Here is a 12,584-nt window from a genome sequence, read left to right as displayed (position 1 = left end):
CCCATATTGGTCTTTGTGCTGATGGCGCGGAGTCTGCTTGGGAGGAGCCCTATGATAAATTTCCATTTCCTTCAATTCCTGCACTTCTCTTGATTGGATATGAATTGAGAAACCAGGAGCGGGAGGCTCATCCCTGACCCTGTCCATCTCAGACCTGTGTGAGCTCTCCATGAGCATTGTTTACTTTCTTCAATTTCCATCTTATGATTGGATTTTCAGTGTTACATCCATATATTCCCGAGTCAATCCCTCAGGAGGCACTGGGTGTAAATAAATATGTGAATGAATGAATAGCTTCCCACCCTCATCTTAATGACTGACCCCTGCTTTCAAGAATTCCTTGACACTTTCCTATGAATTTACTGAAAGAATTAATTTGCATTCCCCTTCTCCTAAAAATTGTTGAGAATGCCACAAACTTCCTCTGCCTCTTTTTCTTTTTTTTTTTTTAATTTTTTTTTTAATTTTTTAATATATGAAATTTACTGTCAAATTGGTTTCCATACAACACCCAGTGCTCATCCCAAAAGGTGCCCTCCTCAATTCCCATCACCCACCCTGCCCTCCCTCCCACCCTGCCCTCCCTCCCACCCCCCATCAACCCTCAGTTTGTTCTCAGTTTTTAACAGTCTCTTATGCTTTGGCTCTCTCCCACTCTAACCTCTTTTTTTTTTTTTTCCTTCCCCTCCCCCATGGGTTTCTGTTATGTTTCTCAGGATCCACATAAGAGTGAAACCATATGGTATCTGTCTTTCTCTGTATGGCTTATTTCACTTAGCATCACACTCTCCAGTTCCATCCATGTTGCTACAAAAGGCCATATTTCATTTTTTCTCATTGCCACGTAGTATTCCATTGTGTATATAAACCACAATTTCTTTATCCATTCATCAGTTGATGGACATTTAGGCTCTTTCCATAATTTGGCTATTGTTGAGAGTGCCGCTATAAACATTGGGGTACAGGTGCCCCTATGCATCAGTACTCCTGTATCCCTTGGATAAATTCCTAGCAGTGCTATTGCTGGGTCATAGGGTAGGTCTATTTTTAATTTTCTGAGGAACCTCCACACTGCTTTCCAGAGCCTCTGCCTCTTTTTCTTAAAAAAAAAAAAAAAAATCTTATACAATTCAGGCCAACTCTTGGCACTTAGAAATTAAGTTATAGAGCTGTAGATATTTATGTGAAAAGACTTGGTAAAAGAAGAGGGAAAGAGAGAATTAGTCTCAATTCGAAGTTTCTAACTCCAGACGTGATCAGATTAGAACATGGCTCAGAGTGTGAACTAAATATATCATTGGTCTTATTTTCCCTCCTGCTTTGTAACTCTCAGCAGAGATCCTCTCTCTTAGCTCAATGACCTGGGGAAATCACTCACTGTTGATGGAATTTGTGTTCCTGACCTATCCATCTCCCCCAGAGCTCCGGGTCTTGTTCTTCCTTGGAGTCAGCCTGGTTTATATCTTGATCATCGGTGGGAATGTCTTCATTGTGGTGGCCATCCATACGGAAGCACGCCTGCACACAGCCATGTACTACTTCCTGAGCAGCCTCTCGGGAATAGAACTATGCTACACTGCTGTGGTGGTGCCCCACATCCTGACCAACGTCCTCCAGTCAGAGAAGACCATCACCCTCCTGGGCTGTGCCACTCAGATGATCTTCTTCATTGGGCTTGGTAGCGCTGACTGCTTCCTCTTGGCTGCCATGGCCTATGACCGGTATGTTGCTATTTGCTTCCCCTTGCAGTACCCACTCACTGTGACTTTAACTCTCTGTGTCCATTTGGTCGTGGCCTCTGTGGTCATTGGCTTGTTCCTGTCCATACAACTGGTGGCCTTCATCTTCTCGCTGCCATTCTGCCGGGCGCGGACTATCGAGCACTTCTTTTGTGATGTGCCACCGGTGATGCGTCTTGTTTGCACCAACAGCCACATCCATGAGCGGGCAGTGCTGGTGGCGGCCACATTGGCCATTGCCATGCCTTTCTTCTTCATCGCCACCTCCTATGCCTTCATTGTGGCTGCTGTGCTTAAGATCCACTCGGCAGCTGGCCGCCACCGGGCCTTCTCCACCTGCTCCTCCCACCTCTCCGTGGTCCTGCTGCAGTATGGCTGTTGTGCCTTCATGTATCTGCGCCCCAACTCCAGCTACTACCCCAAGCAAGACCAGTTCATTTCACTGGTGTACACATTGGGAACCCCACTGCTCAACCCACTTATCTACACCCTGAGGAACCGTGAAATGAAGGGGACCCTGGGGAGAGTTCTTGCCAGGAATTGCCTCTCCCAGAGCAACTAGGGGAGGGTACAACCTTCAGGCAAGGATTTGGTTCCAGCTCATGCCAATCTCCATGCAACTGGAATTTATCCTAGTTAATAAGTCATCTTTAAAAAATGATATAAATTATCTGGGTATTATTTAGCTATGTGTGCCAGAGACCTCTAAAATTTGTCTACTATTTTACTCACTAATTCTCTTCTAGAAAGGAAATTAACAAATGTGCATAACAACATAAAGTGACAAGTATAATACTGCCTCTCGGTTATCGGCTGGAAAGAGAGGGCTCATTCAATAGATTTTAACTGAAAAAATAATAATAATAAAAAGATTACATATCGAAGTAAAGGAACCAATAAGAGTGGCAACACACACCAGTCTAGCAATAGAAAGAAGCCACGATCGCTCCTGGACCTCACAGACATAAGGTGGTACAGTATTATCAGAGACCAGTAAGAGCTAGGTTCATTGAGAGAAAACACTTGGTAGAAACTGTACCTTCAGGGCTTTAGGGGGGGAAAGGCAACAACTGACAGGACTCCAGCCATGCAAGGAGAGAGCAGGGAGATAAATTGCCCCGCCTCTCTCTGCTTGCACCCTCCCAACCCACCCCTTGCCCTGTCTCCCATTGGCCAAACCCAACTGGAAGCAAGAGGGCAGTGTAGACTGAATGATTCGGTTCTCAGAAACTAGACTTGTAGAGCACGACAGGGCAGAAAAGGATCCTGAGAGTTAGGGACAAACAGAGAACAATCAGAAAAGGATTGTTTATTATATAGTATTTTATGGAGAAATGAAAATATGTTAATGACCCAATTTCCCCTTAATAAAGTATTGGCTAGACAATTATTGTATGAAAGAATATTGTTTATACCCTCTACCTCACAATGCATGTCCTCCAAATAAGCTTTATTTTCTGGGAAAAGTAACAGTAGCTTCCATGCTCATTTGCCTTAGTGAATTCCTGTTTTCCTTCCAGTTATATTCTGATAATACTTTGTTATCTTTTCACCTGTCTGGAGCTTTTAAGAAGACGATTTTTGTGTCTTTTTAAATATTCTCGATATCCCCTAGAATTTTAGGTAGTAATTAACTTCTTAGTAACACGTTCATTTATCAGTGGCATTCTACAGTCAATAATCCCTAATTAGTTACATAATTAAAGAAGTGGTTATCTGAAAGTTTACCGAGAGGCAATGAAGAAGATTTGTGGCACAGCACAGGCCCCGGAGCCACGATACCTGGGTTTGCCTCTTTCTACATGTGTGACAAGGAAAGAATCACTTAAGCCCTCTGTGCTTTGATTTTATTTTTAATCAAATGGAGACTACAATAAACGTAGCTGAAAGAATCATTTAAGGATTAAATGAATTCCGGCAGGTTTTACAATAAGCCCTATAAGCATGATATCAACCATTGTTGTATTATTATTGCTCCTATCATTATCATCGTTATTTGGGGGCCCCAGAAGGAAAATAAAGGAAGAGAATTGGAGGGGCTATTTTCCCAAGTGATGTTATGAGAGTTTCTTCCAGCATCTTCTCCACACTTCCTTGGGGTGTTCTGCTGACTCATCAAATAGATTCAAGCTTGAGGGGATCAGCGGCAACAATGAAAGGGTAAATTTACCTGAGAGAATTCCTTCTTTTTGATATTCAGCCATTTAAGATATCTAGAGGTGAAAGAAGTGTGTTTAGTTTATAATATTTGTTAGTAGTAATGAGTGTAATGATTTTAAAGGAAACCTTTCCCATTCTACCTAAACCTACCGAAATGATTAACAGAACGTATATGTTTTAGTTGGCGTGGGCTGCTGTAACAAAACACCACAGGCTGAGTGGCTTAAACAGCCGAAATTTATCCCTCAAAGTTCTGGAAGCTGTAAGTCCAAGATCAATCAATGTGTCAGCGTCTAGTGAGGACACCCTTCCTGGTTTCCTGTCTTCTCGTTGTCACCTCATATTGTGGAGAGAGAGAGAATTCTAGTGTCTTTCTCTCTATTTTTAAATGTTCTATTTACTTTTGAGAAAGAGAGACAGAGAGAGGCAGAGAGTGAGTGGGGGGGTGGGCAGAGAGAGAGGGAGACAGAATCCGAAGCAGACTCCACCTCTGAGCTGTCAGCACAGAGCCCGACGCAGGGCTCGAACCCGCAAGCTGCGAGATCATGACCAGAGCTGGAAGTCGGACGCTTAACTGACTGAGCCACCCATGTGCCCCTAAGTAAATAAACTAAAAAAAAAAAAAAAAGAAAAAAGAAACTTAAAGCTATAAACTTCTTGTGGATATGCTGTCAAGTCCTAGTCCTTCTTTTCTGCTTCATGGATGACGTCGGTGATGATGATGATGATGATGACGATGATGATGATAGCTGACCCCTTCATGATCACTTACATGGTTTTATTCATTTATCCTTTCCAAAACTTTAGAAGAGGCATATCATTATTATCCCCAATTCATAGATAAGGAAACGGATGCACAGAAAGGTTAAATTACTATACAAGGTTTTAAAAAAAAAATGGTGAGAAGCATAACCAGAGATCAAACCCAGGAAACAGAGCATCTGAGTCCACCCACTTAATCAATATGCTCTATTACTCTTTCCAGAACGAAGTGCCCAATGCCTGGTGAGCCAAACAGCAAGGAGGCTGTTTTACTTTAGACACAGGGTGAAGCAGAAAGCAACAGATGGTGGTATGGTAGGAGATAAGATATGAAAGGAGATAAGAAATTACACAAAGTCAGAATCGTGAAGCAATGTATAGACCATAGTAAGAGCTTCGATTTCACCCTAAGTAAGGTACAAGGCCACGGGAGAGATTTGAGTGGAGTGGGAGCATTATCAGGCTTACACTTTAAGTAAATCACTCTGCTTGTGGAGTAGAAAATACGCTATTTGACAGAAAACAGGGGACCAGAGTCTTGTTAGGCATCTGTTGTAACAATCTAGGCAAGGAATCACATTTCTGATGTCTTTGGAAGGTAAAGCCAATAGAATTTTGTACAGACGGGATGTGGGGTGTGAGTGAAAGAGGGGAGTCAAGGAAGACTTCAATTTTTTTTTTTTTTTGACTTCTAAAAGTGGAATGAGATGCCATCTACTAAAACTGAGACTCCTAGGAGAAATTAAAATTTAGTGAGGAAAATCAAGAATTGTGTTTCGGGTATGTGGCACTTAAAATATATTTTGGATGTTGAAAAGGTTCTATTCAAAGCCTGCTCCCCAGTCAAGCTTCCAGACAAAGCTCACAGGCATCTGTACTTGGCCCCAACTCTTTGTTTTTCTGCGTTATGGTGCTCCCGGTCTCAGAAAATAGACCACAACTACAAAACATATTCTTTTCTAGCTGGACCACAACCCACGTCGCAGACGAGCCCCATACGGAGTTCCCCCAAGGAACTGGTCACCTCTTGCTCTACCCGGCCGATAGTGGATCCCTCCACTCACTTTGCCACATGGGCACAGCTGCAACCCTCTTACATCCTTAAAACCCCTTAAAAGGCCTAGCCTAGGGGTGCCTGGGTGGCTCAGTCGGTTGACATCCAACACTTAATTTTGGCTCTGGTCATGATCCAGAGTTGTGGGATCAAGCCCCATGTCAGCCACCACACTGAGCAGGGATTCTCTCTCTCTCTCTCTCTCTCTCTCTCTCTCTCTCTCTCTCTCTTACCCTCTGCCCCTCTCCCCTGCTCATGCTCTCTCTCTCTCTCTCCAAAATTAAGAAAATTAAAAAAAAACGTTTAGGGGCTCCTGGGTGGCTCAGTCAGTTAAGCATCCGACTTCAGCTCAGGTCATGATCTCACCGCTTGTGAGTTTGAGCCCCACGTCGGGCTCTGTGCTGACAGCTCGGAGCCTGGAGCCTGCTTTGGATTCTCTGTCTCCCTCTCTCTCTGCCCCTCCCCTGCTCACATTCTGTCTCTCTCTCTCTCTCTCTCAAAAAATAAATAAACATTAAAATTTTTTTTTAGAAAACGTTTAAAGGCCCAGCCTAACAGAAACTCAGGGTCGACATTCCTCTTGATGTCTGGCCCCTCTCCTCCCTTTCAGAGTGAATAAACTCTCTTCTGCTCATTGCTCTATTCTTGGTGCAGTTCTTCACCACATGCATCGCCAGCCACCCCCTCAGATACCCAGATCAGAAGAAATGTGGTTGTTGCAATCATAAATTCACAATGATGGACATGTGGATGGTACTTCATTAAACCTCCCTGTCCTTATATTCATCCTCCTCATTGTCCTTGGCTGGACTCTCTTTATTGTCCTGACATTCAAATGTTGGTGCTCAGTCCTTGGCCTTCTTTCTGATTTCCCTCCCCTCCTAAAGTAATCTCGCTTGGTACCATGGTTTTTAACGTATTCATGTATTTACATATATTTAAAATTAGTACAATTGCCTGGCATAGAGAAAACATTCAGAAAATATTAGCAGTGTTATGAGCCATTACCCCTGCATCGGAACCACGGACGCTGCAAGGTTCCTGCTGCTAAGCTTGGACCAGTTTGTCGTTGCAGTTACTGTGGAGTGTGCTTGATTATGTAGTATTGAACTTGCGGCTGATTCTACCAAACTCTGGGAGCTGGGAGTTTATCAAGGAGTGCCCATAAAAAGAAAATAAGTCTGGGGCGCCTGGGTGGCGCAGTCGGTTGGGCGTCCGACTTCAGCCAGGTCACGATCTCGCACTCCGTGAGTTCGAGCCCCGCGTCAGGCTCTGGGCTGATGGCTCAGAGCCTGGAGCCTGTTTCCGATTCTGTGTCTCCCTCTCTCTCTGCCCCTCCCCCGTTCATGCTCTGTCTCTCTCTGTCCCAAAAATAAATAAATGTTGAAAAAAAAAAAAAAAAGAAAATAAGTCTATCAAGATCATGTATATTTTATTTATCATAAATGAGTTAATTAGATGCCATCGTTGGCAAATGTAAAGCATGAACTTTTCAAAGTTGATTTCTGTAAAGCTTTTCCTGATGTTTTCAAAATACTCTTGCTGCCCTTTAAAAAAATGTCTTGTGATTCTAAAAACTAAAAACAAAAAAAAAATTATTGTGGTAAGAACACAACATGATATTTATCCTCTTAACACATGTGAAGTGTATCATACATCATAATTACCTTCTAAATCATATAAAAATATCCGTGTAAATTAACCGTAGGGGCAATAAGAAAGTTTATAGGATGACTAAAGGAATCAAATGGTCTATATTAGCTATATATTTATCTGAAGTAGTAAAAAATAAAAATTAAAACACCCTAAATGTCCAGTATTAGGGAATAGTTTAATAAATTGTGGAACATCAATACTATTAAGTAGTCACAAAAAGTATAAGTATGAACATGACCTTTAAAAAGAAAAATGTTGGGACGCCTGGGTGGCTTAGTCAGTTCAGTGTCCGACTTCGGCTCAGGTCATGATCTCACAGTTCATGGGTTGGAGCTCCGCCTCCGGCTCTGTGCTGACAGCTCAGGGCCTGGCACCTGCTTCGGAGTCTGTGTCTCCCTCTCTCTGTGCCCCTCCCCCGCTCGCGCTCGGTTTCTTTCTCTCAAAAATAAAAGGAAATGTTACAAAAAATTTCTAAAAAGAGAAACGTTTATAACCTACAGTTATGTGGAAACTATGGCAAGGATGTAAAAGATGTTTCTAGGAATGAGGTCATCTGAGCAAATAAATGTATCTGTGTGGGACAGAAAGGAAAATGGGTCTGAGTACAGCCCCCATATGCACTTACCGACCCATTCAGTCATAAGAACCAGCACAGATTTACTTGGCCATTGCCACGAATATAAAAGGCAAGCTGTCTTCACTCACATAGATTTTAGATATCTTGGACCTTTATGGAAAAATCTGATTTGCTTATTTTGGCTTCAGAGAAGACCTTTCCACGTGAAGTTGCCTCTGCCCTAAGCTTTTTTTTCCCTCCCTGTGGCTGGCACATCATTTCGTAGATCTGTTCATTGCCTCGCAGAAGCCTTCCTGGAACGCAGAACAGCCCTCTGCACCCGTCTTGCCTAGAACATCACTCTCTTCTGCTCTCTTTCCCATTACCCTTATCCCATTCTCCTTCTTCTCTATAGCACCCACCCTTTTGGCATGTTATTAAATGTGAGTATTCTTGGGGTGCCTGGGTGGCTCAGTCTGCTAAGCCTCCGACATCAGCTCAGGTCATGATCTCACGGTTCGTGGGTTTGAGCCTCGTGTCAAGCTCTGTGCTGACAGCTCAGAGCCTGGAGCCTGTTTCAGATTCTGTGTCTCCCACCCTCTCTGCCTCTCCCCTGCTCACTCTCTGTTTCTCTCTAAAATAAATAAACATTAAGAAAAATTTAGCGTGCGTATTTTTTTTAATGTTTATTTATTTTTGAGAGAGAGACAGAGCATCAGCAGGGGAGGGCAGAGAGAGAGGGAGACACAGAATCCAAAGCAGGCTCCATCCAGGCTCTGAGCTGCCAGCACAGAGCCCGACATGGAGCTGGAACCCACCAACCATGAGATCGTGACCTGAGCCGAAGCCGGACGCTCAACCAACTGAGCCACCTGGGCGCCCCAAATGTGCGTATTCTTATTTATTGCTTGTGATCTGTTTTCCCCTCTCCAAGAACACAATCTCTGTGAGGACAAAATAGTTGCCTATTTTGTACACTGAAGTATCCCGAGAGTTGGAAGAAGGGCCTACCTCAGAGCAGGAGTTCAATAAATATTTGTTACATATTGACTAAAAATGTATTGTTTTTTTTCAGAATTCCACATCATTTATTATTGTCAAATTGGTTTCCATACAACACCCAGTGCTCATCCCAAAAGGTGCCCTCCTCAGTACCCATCACCCACCCTCCCCTCCCTCCCACCCCCCATCAACCCTCAGTTTGTTCTTAGTTTTTAAGAGTCTCTTATGCTTTTGCTTTCTCCCACTCTAACCTTTTATTTTTTCCTTCCCCTCCCCCATGGGTTTCTGTTAAGTTTCTCAGGATCCACATAAGAGTGAAACCATATGGTATCTGTCTTTCTCTGTATGGCTTATTTCACTTAGCATCACACTCTCCAGTTCCATCCACGTTGCTACAAAGGGCCATATTTCGTTCTTTCTCATTGCCACGTAGTACTCCATTGTGTATATAAACCACAATTTCTTTATCCATTCATCAGTTTATGGACATTTCAGCTCTTTCCATAATTTGGCTATTGTTGAGAGTGCTGCTATAAACATTGGGGTACAAGTGCCCCTATGCATCAATACTCCTGTATCCCTTGAGTAAATTCCTAGCAGTGCTATTGCTGGGTCATAGGGTAGGTCTATTTTTAATTTTTTGAGGAACCTCCACACTGTTTTCCAGAGTGGCTGCATCAGTTTGCATTCCCACCAACAGTGCAAGAGGGTTCCCGTTTCTCCACATCCTCTCCAGCATCTATAGTCTCCTGATTTGTTCATTTTGGCCACTCTGACTGGCGTGAGGTGGTATCTGAGTGTGGTTTTGATAATGGACATCAGACAAGGAGGCCCAACGTGGCTAAAAATAAATGGCAGGAATGATGAGAAGGTATGTGATTTTAAGTCCATGAAGTCTGGAGGGAGGTGGGAAGGGAGAAACAAATAAGAAAAACATGGCAAGGCAGAGTTGGAAACATAACTATAATTACAAAACAAAACAAAACAAAACACCACCTTTTAATGACTAAGAAAGTATCAGCAGAGAAAAAAGTTAATCAAGAAACAAAAACAAGTAAGATAAGAGGAAATGAGGCCATAGACCAGAAGGAATGATTATGGAAAAATCCTTCATAAATTTTCTACTTCTCAAGAAAAAGGCACCCACCATTCATAGAAGTTTAGAGCTGAAAGGATCCATGATGTCTATTAATCAATGACCTCGCACCCCAGATGAGGAGCCCATGTTAGGGCTTCAGTATTTGCCAAAGATGAAGGAGCCCCGTGGCAGAGCTGTAACTATACTCTAGATCCCCAGATGCCTAGTCTAGTGCTGAATTAGTACATCGCACATACGCCATGAGTTCAGGCTGAAATGAACGTGGGCATTCAACAATGCTCACTGGGAAACTGTCTGGAACACAACGTCAGAAAGTTCCCTGGCGGGTACAGGAAAGGAATGAGGAGGCCCTCATGGAATTCTTGGATAGTAAATGTCTACAGTGGCCACACAGAAGAGTTGCCCATTGGCAACTGGCTGAGTTCGTGAACTCAGAAAATAATTTTCCTCAAATACTTTTCTCTAGCTGGGTTCAGTTTGAGGGGAAACCATTGGGGAAATTCCTCCTCTTTGGGGACTCATTAATTTTAAAGACCTTTTACAAAGGACACTAAATGATCTGACTAGATCAGACAAGACTGGACTCTGAGTGGCTGTACCAGAATTTATTTTCTATGGTTAAGGAAGAGATTAGCCTTCTAATTCCAAACTTGAATTAGGATTATTCGACAGGATCATCCTTCCAAAGGATATCTCTCTTACCCTACTTCACCTTGACCATAAATTTCTAAGAGGTGTCTCTTCTCCTGAATATTAGCATGTAGAGGAAACTTCTCTGTTTTTATCTGGATATTATAGGTATCACATACCATCTACTTCTCCTCTCCAGGATATATTGCACAATGCAAAGTTCATGGATCCCCATTGCATTTTATCCTGTAAGAGTCAGTGAACTCTGAGAGAGAGCATCTCAGAAAAAAAAAAAAAAAAAAAGGAAAAGGGAAAAAAAAGGTAACCTTCTCTTTAGTGAATTACCTTAGAAGGCTGATGGAATGAAGCAAATTTCAAAATGGTAAGAGAGCATCTCAAGAGACTTAATTCCTTTGATTTGATTTAGATTTTATTTTTAAAAATAATAATAGAGACACAAATTCCTATAATGTTTACTATTGGGGAAAAATACTCATGTATATCAATATTAAATTGTGGAAAACCAATGAATTATCAGAGTGTGTGTTACTATCCACTTTCACAGATACAGAAAAGGAAACTCTGATAAATGATTGAATTGCTCAGTTTCATATACCTGATAAGTATAAAGCCAGAATGAAACACGTCTTTTGCCTTTTCTTTCACTATTTCCTCCTTGGGACCATCCTAAAGAGTATAGCATGAAACTCACTTTTTTCCAGTAACGTTATTAAATCATAAACAATTTAATGGTGTTATGTGAAAACCAAAGTATTCCATGGTGAAAATAGTTGGAAAATTTTCAGGTAAAATTAAGCTATTTGCTTTTACAATAGGACCTCAGAGAACTTTATTGTACTACTATGCATCGTGAACCTTGAGGAAGAGTGTGAATGTTTTCAATGTCATCAAACTCATTCCTGAAGCATCGCCAACAGCTCATGTTCTAAGGAACACAGTTTCAAAACTGGTTCCTCAGAAGATGTTTAAATTCTCTTCTCAGGTGCTTTGTTTCCTTATAAGGCTGAATTTGTCAATTAAGTCGTAATTTTCTTAGATCCCTCTGCATAGCTGAGCCCAAGACTTGAGTTCAGAACAGACAATAAATGTTCGCGTGATTTATTTATGGGTAAGGTACCATGCATGACCTTAGAGTTGAGATGAAGAGGTTTTCTGGGAGTTCACAGAGGGAGCACCTACCTCTGGAGTTGGGGGAATATGAGAATCAGGGAAAGTTTTCTGGGGAAGAACTGAACTGAGCTCTGAAAGAGGAGTAGGATGTATCTAAGGGAAATAGTTTGGGGTGCAGGAGATGTATTAAAGAGTTCTCAAAGTATCTGGCAAAAGATGTGGCCTCCCTTACCTGTGTCCACAGTAGTAGTCTGAGTCTGGGCATGTTTTTTAGCAACACTACCAGAGTCATACCAAGTATCCTATTTTGCCTAGATGTTTGCAATCTCTAGGTAAGTTAAGCGGCCTTTGATATAGGTGAAAAGTGAGATATTGATATACATTGACTCTACTCTCTGCTAACTAATACATCCAATGTGGATTCTGGTCTCAGGTTTGCCCATAACCAGCCACATGCCTTTGGACAAGGTTTCATCTTGGTGGACCTCAGTTTTTGCATGTAGGATACGAGAGGATAGAACTGATGTCTCTTGAGTCCCCTTACAGTTCCCAGATATAAGGATTCAACTTTCTGGGTTTTTTTTTTTTTAATGTTTATTTATTTTTGAGAGAGAGAAAGAGATTGTGTGAGCAGGGGAGGGACAGAAAGAGAGGGAGACACAGAATCCGAAGCAGGCTCCAGGTTCTGAACTCTCAGCACAGAGCCCGACGTGGGGCTCGAACTCACAAACCGTGAGATCATGACCTGAGCCAAAGTCGGACGCTTAACTGACTGAACCAACCAGGTGCCCCTGC

At 42.3% G+C, this 12,584-nt stretch overlaps 1 protein-coding gene across 1 annotated transcript; it reads left to right on the top strand.

The window, feature by feature from the left end:
* The first annotated feature begins 1,356 nt into the window (after positions 1-1,356).
* Positions 1,357-2,301, top strand: LOC122201144 (olfactory receptor 10W1). Its single transcript, XM_042907092.1, has one exon. The coding sequence runs from the start codon at positions 1,357-1,359 to the stop codon at positions 2,299-2,301; it is 945 nt and encodes a 314-aa protein (XP_042763026.1).
* Positions 2,302-12,584: the final 10,283 nt, after the last annotated feature.

This window comes from Panthera leo, chromosome D1 (assembly GCF_018350215.1).
Source record: "Panthera leo isolate Ple1 chromosome D1, P.leo_Ple1_pat1.1, whole genome shotgun sequence".
In the NCBI taxonomy this organism is placed as follows: Eukaryota; Metazoa; Chordata; class Mammalia; order Carnivora; family Felidae; genus Panthera; species Panthera leo.
This window is presented reverse-complemented; position numbering and strand designations above follow the sequence as displayed.